The 26,660-nt window shown below is 39.2% G+C and overlaps 1 protein-coding gene across 1 annotated transcript in view; it reads left to right on the top strand.

The window, feature by feature from the left end:
* SLC1A7 (solute carrier family 1 member 7) overlaps positions 1-20,289 on the top strand; it is a 55,725-nt gene extending 35,436 nt beyond the window's left edge. Inside the window, exons 7-11 of the mRNA XM_009808755.2 lie at positions 554-787; positions 10,206-10,400; positions 13,563-13,697; positions 17,834-17,933; positions 20,053-20,289. Coding sequence (XP_009807057.1) covers positions 554-787; positions 10,206-10,400; positions 13,563-13,697; positions 17,834-17,933; positions 20,053-20,289 — 901 coding nt within the window. The remainder of the gene's footprint in view (positions 1-553; positions 788-10,205; positions 10,401-13,562; positions 13,698-17,833; positions 17,934-20,052) is intronic.
* The last annotated feature ends 6,371 nt before the right edge of the window (positions 20,290-26,660 follow it).

Here is a 26,660-nt window from a genome sequence, read left to right as displayed (position 1 = left end):
AGCACCTATGCCATATCCAGTCCAGAGGTTGTCCAGAAACTAGGTATTCTTCCACCTACCTGCCCCAGATCAAACTCCCAGACAGTCCAAGAGCATGTCTAATGCATATTGATATCTCCTATGTCTTCCAAAGGCAACATAAACATTTACTTAACAGCTTCCAACTAAAATCCATGAACAGTTACATGAGCACAAGAACACGAGCAGAGTTTAGGATTCATTCCCCCACTCCCCAGTAAATGACCTGCCTTAAGCTAAAAAGTCAGAGCTGACTTCCGAACCAAAACATTTGAAAGTCATTCCTGACCAGCACCGTAACCTCAGCTGTGCTGAAGAGTACCCCACATAAAAGATTGTTTAACCCAGTGCTTCGGGCACACTCCTCAAGTGTGAGGGAGAAGAGCTTAATCTGAGCACAACGGAACCCAGCTGTGCTACTTCCAGACAGGCTGCTGTTACTGCACTGCTGCTGGAAGTACAAGGATTTCCCATCTCATACTGTTTGATGGAAGTGAGCTATCTCCTAATAATGACTGTCTTTCTTTTTGCTCAGGTATTTTCCATTTGGAATTGTGTTCCTAATTGCTGGTAAAATCTTAGAAATGGATGACCCTTCAGCCATTGGGAAGAAACTGGGTTTCTATGCCATTACGGTGGTTTGCGGCCTGGTGGTGCATGGGCTGTTTATTCTGCCAATGATGTACTTCTTTATCACCAAGAAGAATCCTATTGTCTTCATCAGAGGGATTCTTCAAGCCTTGCTCATTGCTCTGGCTACGTCTTCCAGGTACTATACAGTTTCTAGACAGATGCAGCAAAATACTTGCTAGAACCTTACTACAGCTTTGTCTTGGGAACAGCACAATATAGCTGTACTGGAGCAGATATATTTCTATCTGAACAATGGCCTGTGTCAAATTCAGTGGTATATTTGTAAAAGATGTGCCTCTCAACACTTGGAAGTTATGTGCGGGAGCCACAATAACGTTTGTCACATTGTTTTCCCTCAGTTTAAAAAATATTGGACAAAAATTGTTTTTCTTAGAGGACTAGAAAGGAAATAAGGATATCTTTCCACAAAAACAAACATTGTGCTTCTACAAAGTTAATATATATAAGGGGGACTGAGTTTGTCTAGACTTCATTTTTGGTATTAGTGGAGAATCTCCTAGTTCAGTCATATGGAAACGTTTTACCCTTTCTACTCATCTTAGTCTTTGTTTCTTTGTACATTAAGAAAAGGCTGTGGTTGCAAGCTATTGTCCAGCACTGGGAAAGTATTTAGCTGTTCTGCTCAAGGAATAACATAGTTTGCATCCTTTTTAGGGAGGATGTACAGTGAGTTTTAACCATAGCTGAACAAAGGTACAGTAAATATGGGAAACAGCTTGTGAACTGGTTATGAAAATGACTCCCAACACGGGTAAACTGGTGCGTGAGAAGTGCTTGAAAGGGCTGGAATTGACTTGTATGGAGTGGAGACAAGAATGACAACTAAAATAACATTTCCCTGTGGCCAATATAATGAAAACAGTTTCAGGGCAGCTGTGGCTGGAAGCTTGTTACTCTGAAGTAACAAGAGCAGCTATACCTACCACTTTTTATGCAGTAATAAAAGCCACAGTACAAGCAGAAAATGCCAGATAAATAGGTCTCTTTAGCACATCTTACATATTTAATATTTCTACTGTCAGCTGTAAAGGAAGAGGTCTAAAGAAAGGAAAAGATACCTTTCTTTTATCTCATTTTTTCTTTTGGATTTTTAAAGTTATTATTGTTACTTTACAGAGAGACTGGAAAATACTAAATTCTTATCCAGATTTTGAAATGATGACAGCTAGTGACAAACACCCACCTTCATCTACCTAATTTAGACTTCAAATTAGTAATTAGTACAAAATCAATGATAAATTGGGAACATCTGTTTATAAAGAAGCATAATGAAAAATTAAAAGGTTTTATTAACCCCAAAATATTTGTTCTAATTAACAATAATGACTGAGGAGTACTTCATCTAGTTATACTTAAATACTGATTCCTTCTTCCACCTTATAATAATTTCTATAATAAGCTGAGCTCTGATGACTAATATATCCTTTCAGGCAAATAGTATTGCTTCTTATTCCTTGTGCCTCTAATCTTACTTTTCTCCGTAATTTCCCAAGTTCCTTGAGGAAGAATTCATGTAATCTTTTCTACAATGGAGTGACCCACTTAGAAATGAAGTGCATTTGTAGTTGGTTGGATTACAGAAGGAAAAGGCAGGAATGGCATATAGATAAAAAATTCTGGGAAAGCAGTCAAACAAATATTGATGTAAATAACTTCTTTTTAATAGTCTAATAAGGGCCATTATGTAATCAGCACACATGGCTTTGCATAGGGCATCATCACTGATAAATAATGATGTGAGTTTTGCAGAGATCTGGAACTCTTCTGCAAAATATCTAAGTGAATAAATACATGGAGAAGTAACAATGTAACATCCCTGAACTCAGATTAGTTGATGTCATTAATATTTGCTATAATCTTCTGCAAAACTTATTTTTGTTACAAAACATTACCTTGAAATGTGGTAATTACTGTAAATGCTAAAAGAGAAATAATCTCTATTTTACTGAAAGGACAATGAAAAAGAGAAAATTTAAGCTGCACTAGGCCTATTGGGAAAAGAGCCTAAAACTTTTATCGCCGGCTCATTGGCCTGATTAGGCTCATTGTAGTTCTAGCAAGGTCCAACAAGGTAATTTGGGGCAGGAAGGTCAAATGCAAATGGTGAGACACTGGAATAAGCTGCCCAGGGAAGTGGTGGAGCCACCATCACTGGAGGTGTTCAAGGAATGTGTGGACGTGGCATTGTGGGACATGGTTTAGCGGGTATGGTGGGGTTAGTTGGTGGTTGGACTTGATGATCTTACAGGTCTTTTCCAACCTTAGTGATTCTGTGGTTCTGTGAAATGGCTGTTTCCCTCATGAGTATACGTACAGAGGTTAGGGCAGGAGTAAGCAGAGCAGAAGCAATGTATAGGAATTAAAAGAAAGGAGAGGAGCGAATTATTATTTCAGTATAGTTGGAAGGTATTGGCTTTCCACTGTGTTTCATTTTACAAGGTGTTTTCATATATAACAGTTTGCTCCAAAATGACCTGTAAAGAGCAATATACTGTGAAATACAAAGTCAAGAAAAAATTGTGTGCTAGGTAGTTTTAAACTCTAATTAGGCTGAAATAATTAAGGCAAGCTTTTTTTATTAGAACATAAAAGGTTTGTAACCTGAGATGTCGTCACATCCCCAGATTCAAGTAAGATGCTAATTTTGCACTCAAAGATGTTAGTGTTGGAAAAGGCTCATCAGGTCACATTTGATACACTTGACTATCTGCCCTGCTCCTCTAAGAATTCTGTTTCTGAAGAACTCTACTGCTGACAAGTCAGGTTTTTTAATCTGTGCCATTCCATTAATTCTCTTTTTCTAGAAAAAGAGACTTTTTCTTAAAACTCTAATCTGAATTTTTCTCTTTTTAGGAAAAAAAAAAGAGAAAATGTTGTTCCTTCTTTTACCTTTAGCATCTTTACAAGAGTTTGTCCTTTTCTTTTCTGTTAATAGACAACAAAAATAACCAACTTTCCCAGCAGTATAGAACCTTTTATCAAGGGAGGTTTAATCAAGACTTAAAAGATATTCCACCATTTTAAAAAACAGATTACCTTTCTTATTTTTCCTTATTTTGAATCAGCATTACATTTTGATTTTTATAACCAATTTACTAGTCCTTTACTGGTCTGGAAACTTTCAGGGCCTGTGCTTTTTTAAATAGTGATCTCCCATTCCTATCAAGGCAGTTCATTGTTTCTTCATTGGATCTCATTTCCTTACTCTGTCTCTAGCTCTGAGAGTATCAAGCTACTTTACAATCATGAAGGGCCCTCTTTGCAGTTCATAATATATTCAAGTCCAGGTTACTTGTGGTATATTTTGAGGTTAGAAATGTTCCAATGCCAATATCATCAATCATAGCAATAAAACAAGAAGTCAGACATGGTATGTAGTAACCAAAATACACAGCTGGATCTACAAAGGTACGCAGGGGTTTCGATTCCCCTGTTTTACACATGAGTGCCTAAGTTATATTTCTACTTGGAGAAAGTCCAATAATAGTTGGTTTGAGAATTTTTAGATCAGTTTTTTTTTTTTTCTCAATTACTTGTAGAAGCATAAGGAAAGAACATGCACGCTTTCTACCAAATGTGAGCTGGCTCTTTTAGAAGACCTGCATATCACAGTGATAGTCATTGCAAAGCTTAACTTTTAGGCAACCTTCAACCACGAGGGATGCCTATGGTTCATCTAGGAACTCAGCTCCTCATGGGGAGAGTTGGGCTCCTAGAAAAGAGCCCCAAAAGCCAGCGTGGTAAGGAGATCTAGGTAGGCATCAGGCATAGCTATAAAGCAAAAACAGAACTGGTGGGAGAGAGGTGTCTCTCTCTGCTGAGTTTCTCCAAGGTAAACCAATCCTTGATCAAGGTTTTGTCTAGCCCCATTTCCTTACCCCAAGCTGATGTGAGAGTGCCCGCTGGCAGTGGGGAATACACAGGGAATTCAGCTTTTCCTTAAACCTGCACTGACTTTGACTCTCCTGGGTTCTGACTCCCAGGACAGAGCCCCTCTCCTGGGGATATTGAGTACTTTGAGATAGCACTCTCTCCCCTTCCACTGTGCAAGGAATGATTACTTATTTATAGGCCCAGAGAGGGTGTAGGTTGAGAAGAGAGCTCTGGTACCAGTTGGCAGTTCAGCCTCTCAAGAATCACCAGCAGGACTTGCTACCAGAAGAGATTTAGTAACTTTATTTTCAGAAGCTAATGTACCACCAAAGTTAAGGTGAGTCCTGAGGAAAGGCTCTGAACTTATGGATTTGGGGCTTGGACATGTTTGATGGAATTAGCTCTGTTTGCCCCTTCTTACCAGTGTGTATATTTTGCAAATCCAACACAGGCCCAACATGGTTTTTAACGTTTTCCTGCTCAAATAGCAGTGCCTTGTCTAGAGATAGCTGAACTTTTCACCTTCGTTACACTGAAAGGAATGGATACGGCACATAACTGAGCTGTTGCCAAAAGAACATGCACAAGTAATTGGGGCTGGACAGGAGAGCTGCTTCTCCTGACAGTCAACACATCTGTATTTGGTTAAATAATTCTTGCCACAGGGGCATTATATAACACTCATAATGTGGCTATTGGATTTTCAGATCATCTTAGAGGAGAACAAAGAGTTGGTTTTAAGCGTACTGATGTGTTTCTTGCAGATGTTTCTGTGTCAGTTCATATCTACATCTAAAGATAGAAAGTAAACCACAGATCAGTGTCCTGATGTTTATTCCAGCTAGTCTGCACCTGTGGAAAGCTTTCTTTTTAAGCTAAAAGTCAAACTGCAAGAATCAAAAACAATACCATGTACAAAACCCGAGAATGTAACACACGGGAACCTGAAAGCCACTAAACAACTGTCTCATGGGAGTGATTTTATTGAATCTGAACATTATTTCAACCCATTTCCCTTTAGCGAAAGGTTCTACACTCCATTCTCAATCCCCTTATATTTCTCCAGAAATCCCAATCGCAGCAATATTTTGGTTTGCACAGACATTACTGGAGAGGCAGGGCCAGAGAAGAATGAGATCTCTTATTGCTTTGGTGCATCATTGAACTCAATCCCTATGACTAGCACCAAGCCCCTGCACTAGTCACCTGGCCAGCCAGCACCTGAAGCCAAACCCTTGGCCCCAGTATGGGCTGACTTTGGCAACAGGCACCCATAGCGATGTACACAGCTCCTCTTTACTACACGTGCTGACATTGCCCACATTGCCCTGCTCTGTGGTGTTCAGGCCATATAGCTGTGGATTTCTGACTTGCTGCTTTCTTCCCCTTATGTCATCCTTGACCTTGTCACCTCTCACTGTATTGAAAAAGCAGTATTTGGCCTACAGGCAAAATTCCTCTTGATTTTAGCTTTCCTCACTCCAATGGCATGAGGGAATTTTATTTTTATAGGTCATCTTTCCATATCATTAATGAATTAAAGCAGCATCTTCTCAGTGGTACATCCCATCAAAAGAAGCAATTTTCATCTTCTCTGAAGACAAACGATAAAACAAGAGTTTTTCAAGGGTTTTGCTGCTTATGAAACACTAAGATCTTGGCTATTGCACAGTGTAAATTAAAGGCAGATTTAGCAAAAGGGAGATGAGATCAGTTTGTTGATTTTTTGGAGCAAATATCAAAATGCATTTGAATGATAAGATAAACAGAGGAGGCTGAACAGCTGTTCTTCCACGGTGACTAGCTGTCTTTGTGGCTCACACTAGTAAGAGCTTGGCCTGATCCAGCATTAGCTTATGCTCAGTCTCTGCAGCTGCAGCATTTTATCCCAAAATTGAGATAAACTCTAAAAATGTATTTTTAATTGTTAGAGTTAGTGCTGGGAGAAGATACCTCTCCTCTTAGCTGAAAGCTTTAGGACAGTTTTTAAAAGACTTAACAGATTAAGATCAGTGCTTTAGAGTATTTTTTCCTCCTAATAAATGTTACATGTCAGGCTTTCATGTTACTGCTCCACTGTTTAACATGATAAAGCAGCTTTCAGGAAAACAAACTTCACCTAATTTAACTGCAAAGACAAATTAAGGTATTTATTTGAGAATGTTTTTTCTTCAGCCATTGAAATTATACATTAATACAACTCAAAAATGACAGTAGGAACGTTTATTTTTCTTTGCTACTTGTAAGTCACCAATAGCCATAGCCTTAAATAAGACACATATTTTCTGCTATGTGCCAGATACATTATGAGTAAAAATGAACCATCATTGAACAAGACAACATTTCCTAGGATACTCCACATAACTTTTGTCACCTGTATTCAGGAAAAGTTCATTCAGATTGAAACAGGTGTCAAAAGGGTAATCAGGGATGTAAAGTAGCAATCTTGTAAGAGAAGACTTTAAAAAGTCTGATTGGGTCAACCCAGGCTGAGAGGGGACAAAACTGATTTCCAACAATACGTGTTGTAACAGCTGGACTGATTTGTGCAAGGAGAAATGCATAAAGCACATAAAAGCAAATTTAGGGTAAATTGAAGAGTACATCTAGATCATAAATTAAATTTCTCATCTGATCAGTGAATTCTGGAAAGCCTTTCAATAGGAATAGTTAGGACAGACAGTTTACTAGCTCTAAGATGCAGTGTCTTAAATTTGAGTGAAACCATATGCAGTAGTTGCCTGTGCTAGGAAGGTACAAGAATCTGTGACCTGGAAATTTGCTTCCTTTCAATATCTTGCACAATGGTTTTCATCATCACTGTACTTACATTCTGCCCATTTTATTTTTTATTATAATATTTAATAAACAACAAAACCAATGTCTAGTTATGTGCCCTAGAAATTTTACTTCTAACAGCACAAAATTAAAATGAAAGAAGCACCTGACTCTCTTGTGAAATAATGCACAAGTTTAAAAGTTGAATTCTTGCAAAAACAGTGTCATACGTTCCGCCCAACAGTGGAAATAGATACAGATTTTGCTGGTTGTGCCATTGGTATTATGGGATTGTTTTTCACAATCTTTGTCACACATCAACCAAATTGGAAGATGTCAGTCAGTTAAAATTAGCCTGTTCATAGCTCAGCTCTGCTCTCAGAACAGGAAGGCATTTAAGGTTTAAAATTCTGGTATGTCACAGTGTGGGCAAGGTGGAAAAGGACTTGTAAGATTACCTTTTTCTCCTTTTTTTCCCACAAAGAAATTAGGCAGAGTTTTGTTACAGAAAAGACAAATGGCTGAGCAAAGACTGTCTTTAAAAACAAGTAACCCTCCACAACTGAAGTAGCTGCAGGGAAGGGAGGCAATGCATAGTAGGTTTAGGAATTGCTTCTTGGCCATGCGTATAATTAAGAACATATAGAAGTGTTGCTCTGGTGGTCTGCTGCTAGTTACAGCTACGCCAGGGGTTTCAGTTCTGCGTTATCACTAATGACTTCTAATGTGTAGTTTGGGGGTTATCCTTTGCCATGTTTGTTTTTCAAAGTAAATATTGATTAAATATTAGGACTGCCAGAATGAAAAAGTTGAATATACCCCAGTTACCAGAGATAATCAGATTTGTATTGTTTCCTTGACCTTTCAGTTTATTTGCATACTTAGAGAATTACTTCTGCCCAGATTTTCATGGCAGTGACTGCCAGTCTGTAGTAAATCATTCACCAGTCAGACTTTATAAGGTTATAGAAAACAGAGATATTGTAATGAAAACATAGACTTGTCTTGTTCCTTGTGTTGCTATTGCAGGAAGCTACTTTTCCTTTCCAAACACAGTTACTTTCCTCAAACAACAGCTTGCACAAATACAAAATGACAACTCCTACTCATGGGAATATTTTGCTAATGTGTTCCTGCAAACTTGGGATTATGATTTCAGAGCTTTCAGAATCTTTCTGCAATTTTGTAGGTCACATGTAATGACTGAGAAAGAATTTGTAGATCAAATGTGTTATCTTCCCTTAGGAACAGATAATGGTCATTATAAGATTTAGATATCAGACCCACATTGCTGATGTGCAGCTCACAACACACAGCAACTGAGCAATCTGAACTGCCCGAACTAGTGGAAAGACACCTCTGTTTCATGACTCGGGGCATGTAGATCACAAGAGAACAGAACATTAAAGACCTTAGTGTCATAATACCAAGATCTCCCCTATAATTACTCATATCTTTAAAGAGGTAATGTTAGAATAATTTTGAAGGAGTTTGCTATTTTACATCTATTTACATAGTCTCAGATACTGAGCAGTATATTAAAATGAGTATCATAACAAGAAAATTATTTTGCAATTTGTATATTTTCTTCAGTGGTATTGCTTATTTTCTCTATAAACTGCTGTGCCATAAAAAATATCCCCTCGCTCACTTGAACATAGTTTAATTACTCATGACACATTAGTGAACGTGACACCATGTGGTAAAATGCAGAATGTTACAAAAAGGATGATAAAATATAAAGATAAACATGTTTAGGTGTGTTACTATTTAAAAATGCATGCATCTTATTGAAAATGAGGAAATTTATGACCAGAAAATATTTAATTGTCTCAGTTAATGAAAACAAAAATCAGATTTTTTTTTTAGAGAACATGAAATCGAGGGTTAAAGTTTGGAAGAGATCCAGCTCATTTTAAAATGAATACCTGTCAAACAGTCTTACACCATTCCACTCTATTCCATACCATTCCACACACATACATATTTATGTCGCATTTACATATGTATACATTATTATATGACCTGCAATTGTGTGATTATTGTATGATCACACAAGGGACATGGGCAGATCTGTCCCAGAGAGGAAAAGGGATTGTATATTCCTGAATACAGGAGCTTGGTCTGTAGCTTTTCTTTTCAGGTATGCTGTTGGTAAGATCTTTGCCTAACCCCTTGCGGAAGTAAGAAATTGCTTACATGTGAGGTAGGACATTACTGCATTAATGCATTCTGTGGCAAAGAAGGAGTAGTTTCGTGGTCCGAGCTGTTGCCCACTGGGATGCTTTAGAGTTTAACCCAAGCAGCATTCCAATCTTGTAAGCTCTCAGTGCCATTATAATTCATTGCCTAAACTGGTCATCTACTGTCAATATACAATGAGAACTGGAACATTTATATAGCATTTCCTTGCAGTGAGTGAAGAGCCATTCTTGCTTTATACCTTTCCTTGGTTTATGGTTACTCTTGCTGTTTAAAAATGGCTTTCTATTTCAGAAGGCCTGGAAGGAAACTTTTTTAGAAACCATGCGTGCACAACAGTAAGCTGCACAGCGTGTTTCTCCTGTCTTGCATTTGAGTGTACAGTACTGCCTCTGCGGGATTTCTGTCCCTTTTCTTCAGAAAGAGGGAAAGAGAGAATGACATTTTTAATTTTGGGGAGGCAAAACTTGCACTAACTCTAGCATGTACCTGTCTTTATCCCCCTTCAAGCAAAGGAGTGAGTTACACAAGTGAGTTACATGTGCAGACCAAGGAATGAGAAGCAGTGCTCAGATGGCTAGTGTAAAATTTACCCTGCCTGAGAGAAGGTTTGCTACAATTTGTTCTATTCCCCAGAAATAAAAATAATTCAATGTGTGCTTCTCTCTGCTGTTTTGCAGCTCAGCCACACTGCCTATCACTTTCAAGTGCTTGTTGGAAAATAACCACGTGGACAGGAGGATTGCGAGGTTTGTGCTGCCTGTGGGAGCCACCATCAACATGGATGGGACGGCGCTCTACGAGGCAGTGGCTGCCATCTTTATTGCACAAGTAAACAACTATGAGCTGGACTTCGGGCAGATTATTACCATAAGGTATAAACCTCAAATTCCGCATGCTGCGATTTGCTTGTCTTGTTGAGCCTGACAGTCTTACGATTCTTGTATGTAGCAATGTTCAGAACGAAACTCATCTTTGCTATTATGAAAGGATCCATTCCTCATAGCATGGTTATTTTTAAGTAATGTAGAGATCAGGGACTGTACAAAGGGAAATTGTGCTGGTACCATTCAATAGAAGCATGTGGACACCAGGAAATATGTTTCTGCTTGAGGATAACTGTGTATTTTTTACTTTGAGGCAATCCATTGATCATTTACTGGGATTGGAACATTTTACTATTATTGGTGTTTAAAACACTATTTTAAATGTCAGAATTGTGTTCAACTTTAACTCTGGTTTGCATCGTTACATGAGAGGAAAAGGTTAAAAACCTGCAAAACTAGAAGTCCTGTATCAGATAACAGGCAATAGGGTGTGTTAAGAAGCTCTTTGTCAAACCTTGGAGGAGTAAGGGAACAGGGAAGGAGGACAGATGCTACTATCAGGGCAGGTTTTCATCAAGATGTCATATCACTCAGATATTTTTTAAATGTCTTCTCTGCTGCTTGTTAAAGCAGAAAACTTCATAAACAACCATGCTTTCAGTGGGTAGAGAGTGCTATAGCTGCATACTTCGTCCTTGAAAGGTCTGTAATGGATCCAAAAGACTAGAAGATCCAGCTGAACAATTACTGCCAGAATAACTCTAGTGGCTGCCAAAGAATGCCTCAGGGACTGAAACCTGCAGGTTTCCAGCAGGGAACAAATGATTACAAAAACATTCCTCATAGTCAGAGCCTTGTGCAACATACTTGAGATTTGCCTACCTACCCACCCAGTGACCTCATCACTGCCCCGTTTACACTGGTGGGCCTTGCCCATCTTCTGCTGGACTTCAAAACCTTCATGCTAAGAGGAGGAGAGTCCTGAAACCAACCCCAGATGACAGCTGGGGTTTGCTAAGGGGCTTCTGGCAAGATCTGGTTAGACTAGAAGCAGAAGAAGTATATTGTGCCCATATGAGCTCTTGCTTCAGGCTGTCTCTCTCTCTCTGAAAATTATTGGAATGACCTTGTGCTAAAATTTAGTCTTTTGTGATTTTGAATTCGAGGATGTTTTTAGAATGTGGTCCCAAAATATGGCCCAGAGCATGGGCAGACATTACATACACCTTGAAGTAGAGAATGGTGATTTGAAAAAACTAAGGAGAAGGAGGGTGATGGTAAATGGATAGTAAGTAAGTTCTAACTTTCTCTTAGCAGAACCCTATTTTATCTCTTAATTTTCACTGCCCATATTAAGTGCTAGTACATAAGAACCAGACGGAAGTAAAGACAGTAGAAAGAAAATACAGATGAAGTTTGGAAAAATCCAAGAAAGGAAAAGAAATAAAAAGACTGACTTACAAAAGAACGGGGTAAATAGGAAATCACAGTGGATTCAGTACCTGAATATCTGAAACCAAATTCTAACTGTATTCTATGGGCCAAACCTGCCCCAGATCTTGATGCTTTAGGATCTGGGGATTTGAAATTCATATATTTCTGAGTGCCAGGATATTTTTGCCAGAGGGGAAAAAATGTTAGAAAAATAATCAGTCTACTTTGCTCATAATTTGTAAAATCCAAATCGACAGTTTATGTCAATGTGATTATGCAATCCCAGATGTAGCAGAAAAAGAGAGTAAAGATCCTATTCCCATCAATTGAGCATATTATAGGAAGAAACATCTACATTAAGGTAAAAAATCAATGGAATGTCAGATGAGCTTGCCTGTACAATCTTAGTTAAACATTCCTATTTTTGCTCCCAGTTAAGTTATGAGACTTTGTGGCCTGAACTGTTTTAGGAGGCAGAAGCAGTCCTAACCAGCTAGCCAGTTTAGAGCACTAACTGGAGAACTTTTTAATGTTCATTATATTTATCTCTTATTCAACTACTGAGCTTCTGTCCCTTCTTTTCTATCTATACTCTGCCTATTGCAATGCTGCTAGGATGCTATACAAGCTAACTTTTTCAAAATGTAGTTTTAAATCTTTCTCGTTCCCCATTACACCCACATGCAAATGTATTTTTTTCTAGTGTGTGAAAGGGCTCTAGTTATAAACACTGATGCTGCTCTACTGGTACACTGTACAGCTGTGAGCAAGATACTGGGTATCTCTGTGTCTCAGTTTCCATATGGGTGAACAGTTATCCTCATTTTCCATCATAGGAGGTTGATGAGACTTAACTGCTTGCCAAAAGCTCTGAAATTCTGGATTGATGAATGCAGTGAATTATCAGTGTATATGCTTTATGTCAACCTCTTACAATTATCAACATTCGGTTTTTGTCTTTCTGCTGGATGGCCTAGCTCTTGGAAGTGGCCAGATGGGTGGAAATGAATATATCCAGTCATTTTTGCTCCTGGAAAAGGGAATGAAATCCCTCACCTAAAAATAGCATTATGAAAAAAATGTTAAGCCTGCCAGGTCCACTCTTGCCCTGGTCTCCCATTCATTTCTGCTTGCCTGGCTGAAAAAATTATGTGAAGGTCAAGTAAAAATACTTTCCAGAAACTGAAAAGGTACAGTCACATTCACACTTGCTTCATACTTAGATCCAAGTATGCAAAGCCATGTGCTATGCAAGGACTTCACCCTTGGCCTAGCCTCTTTGTGATGGATTGACATTAAAGGCGCTAGCCGCAGCCAGCCGCGGATTTGCCTGGCACAGGAACTGCCGATGATGACTCAGAGATGTCTGCTGGGAGCTCTGCTGCCAAGGGTGAAGCAGCGATGAGGAGTGCTGGCAGATTCATGGCACACATCACTGCCTGGTGCCATGACCCATGAGAAGCTGACATCATAACTCAGAGAAGCCTGCAGCTTGGCTGCCCCTCTTTCTCTGCACTTGTGATTTTAAGAGATAACAGAACTGCCCCACCAGCACCAAGGCTGCAAAGGTAGAGGGTGAGAATTTAGTACTGGGCAGACAGTTTGGCCTGTTCTTGCTCTCTGACCTTGCTTCTGTCCACAAAACACTGGCACTTCTGTGCAGCAGCTTGTGTAAGAAGGATTATGGTTTAAGAAAGCTCCTGTAGAAACACAATGTGGTTTCTTGCAGAGCAACCCATCACTGGTGAAGCTTATTCCTTTCTTTCTTTGTTAAAGTATCACAGCAACAGCTGCAAGCATAGGTGCTGCAGGTATCCCGCAAGCTGGCCTGGTGACAATGGTCATTGTTCTGACCTCGGTTGGGCTCCCAACAGACGACATCACGTTAATTATTGCCGTCGACTGGGCACTGTAAGTAACGTTAAGCTTTTGAGGTTTCCACTGTGGCAACACTGCTAAAAAGGCAAATGGTCTCCAAGGGTATAGTAATACAAATATACATAAAAGGCATGGGAAGTAATTATTTTGCTTGAAATAGTGCTAATGTGGCCTCAGATTAAATACTCTGCCAAAGTGGGCATTATATTGAAAAAAGACATAGACAAATGAGAGAGAGTTTAGATGAGACTTGGACAATATGGCCTACGTGGAAAGGCTGAAGAAGCAGAGTTTGTTTAGTCTAAAACCAGAGCAGGCTGAAAGAAGCCACCACATCAGTTTCTGATATAGGTAAAATTGTCCTCAAGAGGACAGTGATGAATTGTTCTTCACATTCACAGGGAGGGAGGATGAAGAAGTAGACCAAAGTAACTACCTTAAGTCAGATCACAGGAAAACTTAAGAATGATTTTTATCTAGAAGGTTAGTCAGGCAATGGAAGTGGCTGCACCCAGCTGGGTTGGAGGATGACCTTCATGAGAAGTTTTAAGATCAGGCCAGACAAATGTCTGTCAGGTGCAACTCTGGCACCTTGCCTTGGACAAGGACAAGGGGCCGACATTCCTAGGAAACGTGGTTTGCCTGCACTCTGCATATCAGCCCACTGACACTTCAAGGACATCATCTCAATGTAGTGAAACACTCTGCAAAGAGGCATGAGCCAGTGCTAAAGCAGGCAAGTACTCCCACACCACAGAGACCACTCTGCCTGAAATAGCCATGACAGTACAGTAATGGTTTGTGCCCTATATAGCTACTACTACTGTAACTAGGACCATGATATAGTCAACCTGAATGTAATACTTGCAGTGCACTGCATTAGGACTAATAATATCTTCTTTTTATCATAGATCCTGGTGCAATTCTGCTCTTTCTGATTTCAGTGCTAAATAGGCAGCAGCAATTTGTAACCCCCTGTGCAGAGCCATGTTTTTGCAAGCACAGCCATTCTGTAGAGAGGTTACTTTGCTGCATCCCTAATCGCTGAGGATTTAACAGCAGAGGCAGAAGCTAAAACTTAACACACACAGGATAAAAGAGATTTGTGTCACGCATGAGAAGAGCCACTTTAAAAATTCATAAGGCGTGGTTTATTTGAACTCTTAAGTTTTATGTAAATGTCCATAAATCAATCAAACAATTTTCAATAGTCTAGGAAGATGGATCATAAAGTACTGGTCCCTAGCTCATTAGCATTTCAATTAACTACATAACTAGTGTATGCATCCACAAGGAAACAATCCAAATTATTTTTTATTTAAACTATATAAAATATATCTCCATTAATACAGTGGAGTTTCATTACATCAAGGTTCTGGGTAAAAATGTGTTGCAAGTCCATTCTGTTATATATCCTATTTTATTCAACTTTAAGCCACTGATTTTTTGTACAAAGAATTGTGAAAAGAAATTATTTACTTTCCTGTTCAGTGTAATGGAATGTTATTGTTATTAATAGAAGTCATCAGTGTTGTGTTGTATGTGTATTTTAAGACATATTTTATTTTAGGAATATCAGGAATATTCTTCTGTGAAGGATAAATAATATCTGCTGTGGGCACCTAAACTTGGGAATGGCAGTTCAGATTTTAATAAAGCAGCCTAGTCACTGAAACTCAAGAGTTAATGATGCACAACAAAATCAAACTATTTTAAGCGTATTACAAAAGCTTCCCTCTATATTGCTCAGTTTTCACCCAGCTCTTGCAACATCAACATTTCATTGTTTTTCCTGTAAGTCTTCCAGTGTATATGGGAGTTATGCTTCTATTTGTCTTACAAAACTTTTCAAAACAACAGACAAAAAACTTTTTCAGGCTACAGTTCCAGATGGTATTAAAAAGTGAGCAAGGAACAGACCCAATTTTCTGTCTTTTGCAGATGACCTTTCATACAAAAAAGTGTATTTCTATATTTCGGCACTTGGTGGTTTCAAGAGCCTGCAGATGCAAAGTGTCAACATGGTTGACATGGTGAATATTTTCAATATTAGTTTTGGAAGTACTGGAGTATGAAGAATGCTTAAAGAAGGCTGGTTAGATGATCTCACGAGACTGAAATACCCATTACAATGCACTGCAGGTATTACAACTCATTTAGGTAGCCATAACATGTACGTGAACTTCATACCTTTAGTTAGTGCCTAGAGACATAAAGAAGAAAATCAGAACGTTTCTCAGCTAATTTATTAAACACAAGGTAAAAGTTTTTCATCTTTAATAATATCATCTAAAGCTAAAATACCACTGCAACACCTGACTCACATGTTTGCACTGAAGGAAATGCCACTAGCAGCAGGTTGGCCTCTCAGTGGAGAAATGTCAGTGGTGAGCAGTGTGGTTCTACTCATGCGTAGTGCAGACTACTCTGTACACACAGAAACATGGAATAGAACTGGTCAGACAACGTGCCAGGCAATCCATTTTCTTAAGAGTTTCAGCGTGGTGCACAGTTTCCTGAAAAAAGTCCTGTCTTAGCAGAGATGCTAATCAGAGCCCAAAAGGGAGTGCAAACTCTTGAGCTCTGCTCATATAGCTTCTTCTCTACCACAGCTGACTCTTTGCACAATCCAAATGTAACAACCCAGAATATCTTTCCAAGAATCAAAATTTGATGATCAACCAAGGAAAAAAAAGCCTATGTGTAACAGGAACATCTATCAATATGTGCTGTAACAGTGTTTTTCCCTGCTTAACATATTCTTGTGGGAATTTTCCTCAAGGCAAAACCCAAAATCAGAATAGCAGGAATTAGAAAAATGGATTCAGCAAACAAGTGTAGGACTGGATCCTGGAGTCAACAACCACATCTAGTTGTAGGCTGTGGAATATTATTGCTGACGTTACTTGCAATTGCATGTACAATTTGGGCAACTGCACACGCAAGTAACCTTTCATGCAGGAAATTTCATGCTAATTAGGCAAGCAACTGCATAAATATTTATATGCACAGAGTACATGCCTAAAATATCTCAAAAAAAATCAGCACACAGTTTCAATTCTTTTCTATATTAAGATACAGGATCTGAAATCTGGGCAGTGTTGATATTGGACCATCACTAACTTTAGTAAGCCAAACATCTGGACATTTCTGAACCTCCATTTTATAACCCACATTTATAAATTAAGTTACTAATACGACACGGTTTTCAGATGTGTATGTTTTTCTTGGAAGAGGTGTGATGTATTTCAGACTTAAAAGCTATATTGTCTATTTGAAATCTCGTCAATTTTAACTAATAGATTCCAAGCTGTTTCAAGTGTAACACTTGTCTATGACAACCACTTACTTTTGTGTATTTACAGTCTGTATTTTAATAGATTTATTTTTCAGACAGTGTGTAGAAGGTGTAAACAGAAGAAATGATCCCATAAATAAATAAATGAAAAATAGTTAAACTGTGTATATACAAAGTACTGTCAAGCATACAAATTTAAACTGGAAAAGATGATAACTAAAAATGAAGAATTTTTACGAGCCACTGGTAGCCATAGCAACCATAGCTTTTTCAGAAATGAACATGATTTAAATACGGTCAGTGCCTGCTTAGTTTGTGAGTGTAGTTATTTAGCAATCTTCTGAACAATTTTGATTGTATTCTGCACATTCTACCAATACAATAATCTTCTTAGCTACCACTTTGGTTGCTGAGATTGGGACCTTGATAACTAATATAAGGTACTGGTTGTATTGGCTGCCCTCTACTTTTATTGAATTAAGACATTTGCAGCACCAGCCTCCAAATCAGGCCATAATATTGGACCTTAACATAAAAACTCAGACATAAATGTACACTTGATCTGCTGTGTTAAACTTTTTTAGTGCTGAATCAGCTTGCATGTATAGGGAAGCATAGCTGCTCTAGTTAGCTCACTTACAAATTAAAGTATGTGGCAGCACAGTGCACTGAGCTCAGAAAAGGCTGGAAAACCCAACTGAGCAGTTCAGTAACTAGTGACTGCCCTGTGCCAAACTCTGTACTACAATTTCTAAACTTGTTAGCTCATAAAAACAGCCAAACTGGCCTTCAGCTATAATTACTGCAGTGATGGAGGCATAGGCATGTACCCAAAGAGCCAACAACTTACCATTACTATTTCATTTTCCAGAGACAGGTTTAGAACAATGATCAATGTCCTGGGAGACGCGCTGGCTGCTGGGATCATGGCCCACATCTGCCGGAAGGAGTTCATCAAAGACGGTGATGAGGTAACAACGCCATAAGCCAGGGTGTGCCAGCATGTGCTGTATTACAGCAGAGATCCTGCAAGTGCTCAGCCTCCCACATTTGTTTCATCTAGTTTATAAAAGGTGTTTCAGAGAGAGGACAGAATTGGGCAACGTGCTGCTTAGCCAGATGGGGTGGAGGGGTCCTTTTCCATGAGGTCATGCAAAAAGCCACCCAAGTTCAAAGCTTGCCAGCCAGCTGTGTCTGGCACACTGAGGCTGGGAGTAGGAGAAGCAGCTGCACTGTCCTGCAAATGCACAAGATGCTGGAACTGTGAGTCCCACACTCAGTACCCAAGTCCTGACTGGCCAGTAAGTCGTCCTTCTTCTAAAAATGTGACGAGCAACAGAGCAGGGTGACAAATGTCCTTGAGTATTTGTGTGTAGGGGGAGGTAAAGGTATCTATGAGTGTGTATATGCATAATCAATAAGCTCACAACAAAAAAACTGCCCTGGGTGTTTCAAGCCTCTGTATTAGCATAATCTGAAGACACCATTGCAATAATTTCCTTTCTGGAATAGCACAAGCACATTGCTCCATCCTTGACTTCATTCTCAGACATCTCCATGCCTTCTACATTTAATACAAGTCCCTCCTTATATCTTTGTTTTTCCTTCTCTGTATCGTCTTCCATACACCACACATACCTCTGTATTCTGCCCCTGCCTCCCTCCAATCCTGTGCTTTTTTTCTTTCCTCTTGGCATGCATCATTCAGTCTTTCCTTACACTAGGAACTCCTTCTCATGCTCTTCCTTCAAACCCTTGACAAAGGAGATTCCTAATTCCATGAGCCCATCATGATTGGAGGTGCTCATCTCCAACCATTTCAGCTCATGGCAGGCTCTAACTACCTTTCTTCCACAAAGCCAGAATAGTTTATGCAGAAAAGTTTCTTCATCAGGACTAATTTTCACAAGGCATGTTTCATTTCTGCGCATCATTTGTAGTATTCTACAAAGAACAACACTATTAATAGCAAAGTTTTATTTCTATTATTATGTCTCCCATTTTACAGACAGTCTTTCTGGTAAATCCCATTCTCATGCCTGCCTTCAGCATGCATTTAAAATTCCTGCTCTTTCAAGTATTATGTAGAAAGACAGGCCTTATCGTCTGGGGTACTTAGTACCTGAAGCAATTACTGATGACAGGATTAGGCCTGAATATATGGGCTACACATATCGCTAGCTACAGAAAAACTAAACATACAACTTAATGGTAAGGTATGTCATCCGTTACAAAGCCAGAAGTGTAGTCTGAGTTCCTGCCTAACGCAGGCCTCCTGACATTTCATTGCTGTATTTAGAACTCACTCAGAACTCAAGAAGAGATGTTTTAAGAATATGAAATCCCTCCTAAGGGATTATTTAGTCATCTGTGAGGAGATTTTTCTTTGCATCATGCTCTATAATTGTATTAAAATATACCATTAATCTGCCATATGTTTTGGCTGCAAAATTTGTGGCATTAGTAATATATACCCAAAGGCCAAATTTTCTCAGCTGCAAGCCCACCTCTTTTCTCTGCCAGTATTTACGTCTTATTTTCCCCATCAGAACTTCTGGTTTGATTTAAAAGACATTCAATATTTAACTTCTGAATCAATCAATAAAATCCTCTATTTCTTTTGAAATAGTGCAAACAGAAAAGACAGGTGTTAGTTTATTGGGTTAGAGGAAAGGCAGAAGACAACAACAAATACTGGTCTATGTAATTGCACTCAAGAGCAAGCACTTCCCAAAGCTCAGCATATTGGTTATTGAGAGTCCATATCTGTTGAACTTAGTCCTGAAATTCTAGTCTTTATTTACCCTACTTATTTCGCTTTACTGATGCAAGCAGTTATTACTGTGGGTATAAGTTAAATGAGAGTTGTGACAGAATTTGCATTTTTACATACTTAGAGACACCTTCACTTTATCCAGATGGTGCAAAGATGCTTTAGTGTATATGAGAAACAGGTCCTGGAAGTCTATGGAGGCCCTAGGTAATCCTGGTGAATGTAAAGCAGACCACAGGCTTTCAAAGTAAAAATTCCTTTCCTGTTGTGTGCAGCAAATAGTGGCAGTATTCCAAATTTTAATGCTTTTCACATAGGTGCCATTGATCTGTGAAACTAAGCCTATTAACATCCATCAGATTGTGGCTTACCAGAGAAATGGCTGTGTGAAGACCATGAATGAATCTCGTGGACCAGAAACAGTGAAAGGGTTTCAGCACCACATACCTGTACAAGTGGAACAAGAAGAAAGTCCAGTGGAGAATCACACTAAGAAATCCAACAGTAAAGACCACTGCACTATTGAAATAAATGAACTAGAAACAAATGTGTAACTGCTACACTCGGTGGTATCTCATACTGCAGTGACCTGATACCCAATCTCTACCTCACAGCTGGAAGAGGGACTCTTTGCCTTGAACAGGAAAATGTGGAATTATCGCCACCCTGCTTGTACTGGAGCTAGGAGACCAGCTGTGAACGTCAGGAAAGGCACACAGCTTGCAAGAGACATGGGCTTCTTTAGGTGGAAGATTTTAATACTGAAAAATTAACTAATGGACAATTACTGTTTTATTCTGCACTCATTTGACTCCAATATAGTATTTGACACTCCTTTGGCTTCTTTTTTTAAGGTGTTTTTTATTTGACCCTTTTTGATTTTCTAACCAAAGCCTTTTTTTGTGAATCTCATCAATTATAAACACTGTGTTTATGTAGATTTTTTGCTATGTGAAAATGTTTCACCAAAACTGCTAAAGATACTAATTTTGTCTAATATTTGCTGAATATAGAGTTTGTGCTTAGTTTTAGAACAGCAGTAAGAAAATCACACTGATTTCCTGATCTCAAAGGGTTACATATATTACTAAATAAGACTTCAAGCAGAGGTGAAGCAAAGCATGCATTTTTGCAAGAAAGCACATTAAGGTAATTCTGATGGGCAGCCTTCAGAGACAGGCATTCAAGTGTGATATATAACACGAAGAATTCCTAGGTCACTGCAGAGCACAGTTTGCCTTCCAAGTGCCAGATTTATTAACCTTTTTTTAACCTAACTCTTCACTAGAGTCAGTACCATGCACACGCAGTGGCAGAGGCGATGTGAGCCCTAATCCATAAGCACTGGTGCTAATGTGTCCTCTCCTGTAATCTGTAGGCTGTTCTACTGTAAATATGTATAAACCCAAAGCTCAAGCTCATGAACCATATGCTTCATTCTAAGGGCAGACTGAGCACAAACTGGAACTCGATGATGCTGAGTAATATTGGGGTTTTGTGAGGAGTTTGCTGTGGAAACTGGCCCGTTATTTCTCATAATTCAGTGGTTGATCTACATTGACAGTTACTCCCTTTCCCCTATCTATGGAATTTTTCAGTTACAATAAAATCTGCTGAGTATGTTTCCAATGTTTGTGATAGAGAACATTTTTAATAAACCTGCCATTTCAAAAACAGGCTGTCTGTGCATTTCTACTATTAGTGTCTTCTTATTTCTCTGCCAAAATGGAGAATGGAAATGAGGAGACCTTTTGAAAAGTTGGGATTCGATCCAGAGATTACGTACTAGTTCGTACCAATACACTTGCTATTATATTTAGCTACTTGTGGCCTATCAGTTTCAGATAACATGTGCCTGGTATTATAATATAGTCCTCTCATCTGTAGAGAAAAAATAACCCAGTCAAAAAGGACAATTTCTGCACTCACCAGAAATAGAAGTGCTTCATGCACATGATTAATGGTTTTCCTGGGATGTGCATATTCACCTCTTCTTTGAGGGCTCCTGTTCAAACTATGTCTTTTGTCATGCACTAATTAGTTGCCTCAGAGGGCTGTAGTATAGGTAGTTTAAATATCAAATGGTGAAGCCAGAAAGAACAAACATACATCTTACTTGCCTATAATTCCTCAGAAATTATGTAGTCGTTTGAAAATACATACAGTTGGTAACTATTTTCCTGATTTGATTCTAGAGTGAAAACAACAAACACATAACACAAAGAATAGGGAAGAACTTAATTTATTCAGAACAATTTGCTCTGGAACAAGTCCTATAGCAGACCTGCTCTACAGAGTGCCATTAAAGTGAATGATTTGGGAGAGCTGAGGCTGGTCTGTGCCTCTCTGAATGGGCAGAAGCTGACAAACTAGGCATCTGATACTTCCATCTCAGCAGCATTGGCAGCTCCAGGAGGTCCCCTTCATCCTTCCCCAGCTGTCCATTCCTTCCTGCACTGCCTCCCCTCCTCTCCCAGCTGTACAGACCCAATTCTTTATGAGGCCAGACAAAGAGTCAGATGAGAAGTATTTTTAATTCAAACCAGTTCACATATATTTTTAGCACAGTCCTAACAGACAGTTGTGTCAACACAAGTGAAGAGGTGACACAGGGACGAGAACAAGCAGCCAGGGATGAAACAGCCTAAGCGCATGTGGAGAGGGCAGGACCTCTGCATGCTGACTGTACCAGCTAAGAGAACATAACATAAGGTTTCAACTTCACACAGTCAATTACAGCTATGTGAAGTGATAGTAAAATCCTGTCAGTCATCTATCACTTTACAATCACTTTGCATAGATAGAAATGATGAAGAAAGAGGCCAAGTAGATCCAAGATTTGGAATGAGTAGTTCCAAACTAAGAGTTTTGGATGAGTTTGCCCACACACCAAGGTGCATGGTCTGCCAAGCAGAAGGTGCTGCTAGCCTTATCACCACCTTCTTCTCCAGCCACCTGCAATCTTTGGCTAACTACAAAGTGCAAATCCTTTTGCCTGCTTGCCTGAGACGGCTTACTTAGTCTGGCACTCTTCAGCTTAGTCATGTCTCAAGAGGTCTAAGCCAACTCCAGTGCTAAGAAGCTGCAACTTCTACAAGGAGAACTTCAGATGAGATAAAGCATCAAAGACCAGAAGAAGCAGCCAGTTGCGCTACACAAGTCCTACACAAAAAAGAAAACCACAATTTTGCCCTTTACACTCTGTTTGGCAAGTAGGGAATGTGGAAGTCTCATGTGTGAAGGCATATTTTTATGGAATCAACAGGCTGTTTTAAAATTAGCCTTCTGCATTCAAACCCTATTCACAGACCATCGGGTTTTGCTTTGTGAATTTGAAATACATTATGTTTTTACATTATATTGTTCAGATCTTTAAAACTTGGATTTTATACCAACATGTGCCTCCCATTAACCCTAAAATTTACACCAATCATAATGTACCATTATCTTTGTGAGTCACTGTCTCCTGTAGTTTGGAGCTACTGTTTGGTGTCCTACGTTTTGCTTTTCCAAACTGTTTTCGGGGCAAGTTTATTTTCTGTTGATGTTGTCTAGGGCCTTGCACCACAGCAGCAGCTGCAATGTGAACCAGCTGCGAGGAAGGCAGTGGTCCAGTTTCTCACCTAACCTTTATCATTTGTGGTATCGAATACTGCTAATTAGAGGCCTACAGCACTTTAATTCTTTGTTCTGGTAAACACATGTTGCTTAGTGTAGTGTGACCTTGACTGGAGCATATGACTGCTACTACAGTCATTCTGTACTAAGAACACAAGACACCACAGTTAACTGTGGAGAGGTAAACACTGAAGTTAAAATAATTTTTACGGTAAGCTTTTCTCCATGTTAGCTATTTTCTGTCTCTCATGGTGTTTGTTGTCAAGCAGCTTGACACACAGTGCAATTAGGCTCGCAGTAGCTTCCATATCATATTTTTATGTATGGATCTGTTCACATTTTCCAGCTATAGTCACACGTCCTTCCAACAAAAATAATGAAGCTGTTGATTATCAAGTTAGAGTGCAAGCTTTGTATTGGTAAATGTTTCTCCTATTTTCAGAGCATAAAAACAAACATGTGACCTTTATAGTCTCAAAACTTTCATATTAAAAAATCAATCAACCAATCTATCACTAATTACAACAGTCTACATGGAATACTTTCAAGTGTATGTGGAAAGAACATATTTCTTAACTGGCAATATTCAACCTTATTTTGAAATTGTCTCCCCCTGCTAAAAAGAAAGGGAACTTAGCCAACTAAAGTATACTCAAGACACACTAGAGGAGAGTGTTGAGGAGGGAGAGAAGATAATTAAGAAGGGTGGTGCATTGTATACAGCTATGGAATAAATAATTTGGGAAGTAACCCGAATTAACACATACTTATCAGAGACAGTCGTTTTATGCTGGTTAATTTGCAACTGCATTGCTCTAGAGATACTACTGAGAGGAAAGAAGTCACTGCAGGTTGTTGTGGCATAAAACATCACTAAAGACATCTTAAAACAGGTTCTTGAGGATTTTGCCAATGCCAAGGAAGTTTTGAAGTGTTGAATTGCTGTAATAAATCCTTGTGCAAGAATTAGAACTAGGAGAAAGAGACACAACCAGAGCACTTATGCATCCCACTAACTCCCAAGAGCTTTTGGCTGCAAACCCAAATATAGACGTTTATGGAACTAATACAGTTACTCATATTCCCAGCTAGTCTTAATTAAATGACTTAATTGAAGCTAAGCTTATTTGTGCAGTCTGAATATGTATCCCAACATACAAATAAGATGATCTAAATAATTAGCTAAAACATTAAATTGCAGACTCCCTCCATGCTATACTAGCAATTCTAAAGCATTTAGAAAATACAGTAACTCTGCAACATCACCTTTTGATGAGCTCTCTCTTTCAATTCTACAACAAACATTCATTTTAGTCCCTTTTTGAGAACAGCGAACTCATTTATAATAATTTCGAAGCAGACGGAATGCTCCATCTTCAAGCCAGATGGGTAGTCTTGGAAATGACCTCAGTCCTTTCCATAAAAATGAGGTAACTACTAGCAGAAGGTGGCTGATGTGTGCAAGCAAAATGTGTAACCTGGGAAATGAATTGAACCTGGAAAACTCAGGCTGCCTTTGATCTTTCCCAATGCTAAGTACTCCTGTGTATGTGTCTACTGAACGACCAGGTGCATTTTTACATCAAGACAGCTATCTTTCATTACAGTCACACTGGCAATGAGGAACTGCTGGTTTTCCCCTCCAGGCGTTAAGCTGGCTGAGATCACAGCCCTCCAGCTGAGGACCAAATACAGTGAGGAGAGAAAGCAGTGTAGGTTTTTCCACAGGGATGCTACTGCTGCCTATCTTGCAGCGGGGGAGCACATCTTTTGGCAATAATAATGGCTGGAAAATATCTGACTTTGCCACATTTGAAAAAGAGGCCACAGAATAGACAAATGTGATGCATCCATTCACTAAGGGCCAAGCTGCAAATGAAATACACGTATTAAATTTCTCACTTTAGCCTATGATTTCACATACAACTAAGAAGGCAATATATGCTCAAAATTACATTCCTCTCTAACTACTTTGGAGCATACTGATTGATGCTTCTGGAATTTATAAGAGGGTTTGTCCCACAAAACCCAAAATTGATGAGATCAATAGAACAGGAAGGGTGGCCACTGCTTCAGTTCAGTTCATTATTCACTATCTCAGACTTCTCATGTGATCTTGTGTCAAGTGACCACAAGAATGCAGGGTTTGCTTCCCATCTATAAACAGAGGAAAAAATAGTTTTCTAATTCAACAGGGTGTTGCATGGTAAGGATAAATCAGCTGAAGACTGAAACAACTACATAACACATTAAAGGGGACTCATATGATTACCTTGGATTAGCCACTTCCATCTCTCTGGAAGCACAGGATCACTATTCACAATATTCACAGGAATTGCCAGGCTCCTGTTTTGACCAAACCTCAGATTCCATCATTTAGAAAGTAGCAACGGTTGCATCTCCATAGCCTAGAATATGATATATGGGAAAGGATTTGGCACAGCTGAGACTTTTGGCAGATTTGTGTCACAGGATATTTCATGTATTTTACAGGCTGTCAAAGTAAAATCATAGCAGTCTGTTACTGAGGGAGTGGTATTTTGGGGAAGGAATAACAAAGGCTTCAGGAAGACAAGATGGTGAATATTGCTAGGTGAAGAGGAAGAGTGTTTAATCACTTCTCCTGCAATATAATCAAACTTCCTTTCCTTGCTGGCTTCAAGATGAGAGGGTACCATCAGCTGGAGATGTAGGGATGGAGCAAACCACCTCTCTCCTCACAAAGCTTCTGCTTCCAGACAGCCACTAAAGACAAAGCAGACAGGTCTGCAGGTATCCACAGGCATCTGTGACTCGCTGGTCACCCCTTCACAGCTAATTCTTGGCTACCTCTCACTCACTGAAACCTATTGGAAGACACTATGCAGTTAATGGAACAACTCTTTTCCTTCTCTTATTTCTGATACAATGAAGAAGACTTTTGGTGGTAGGGCATCCTATCCTTCCTTCCAAACTAGCAGAGAACATTCAGTCCAGCACAAAAAAGCAAATACTGTTGCTGAAGTGTTTTCAGTTAAGTCATTACAAAACCCTAGACTTCTCATGCCACTGGGAATTAGAGATGTGTCGAGGGTAGGTCACAGTTCTGCTTTTCAAGTTCCATAATAGGAGTTTTTCTTCTGTAAGGTACAGAGTTCTGCATCTGTTGCTTTAAAGGCAGTCATCTTTCATCACGAAGAGGTATCTGCATTTAATTTAGGAATGAAACATATGCTTGTATGTGTCTGCACACAATGCTAGCTGAAAGCCAGGATTTGACCCACCACATGAAGCTTACTGTAGTTAATTGTTGCTTTTGAACTTTCCT

The sequence above is a fragment of the Gavia stellata genome, chromosome 10, assembly GCF_030936135.1.
Source record: "Gavia stellata isolate bGavSte3 chromosome 10, bGavSte3.hap2, whole genome shotgun sequence".
Taxonomy (NCBI): Eukaryota; Metazoa; Chordata; class Aves; order Gaviiformes; family Gaviidae; genus Gavia; species Gavia stellata.
The sequence above is the reverse complement of the archived record's forward strand: the minus strand, read 5'-3'. Positions and strand labels throughout refer to the sequence as shown.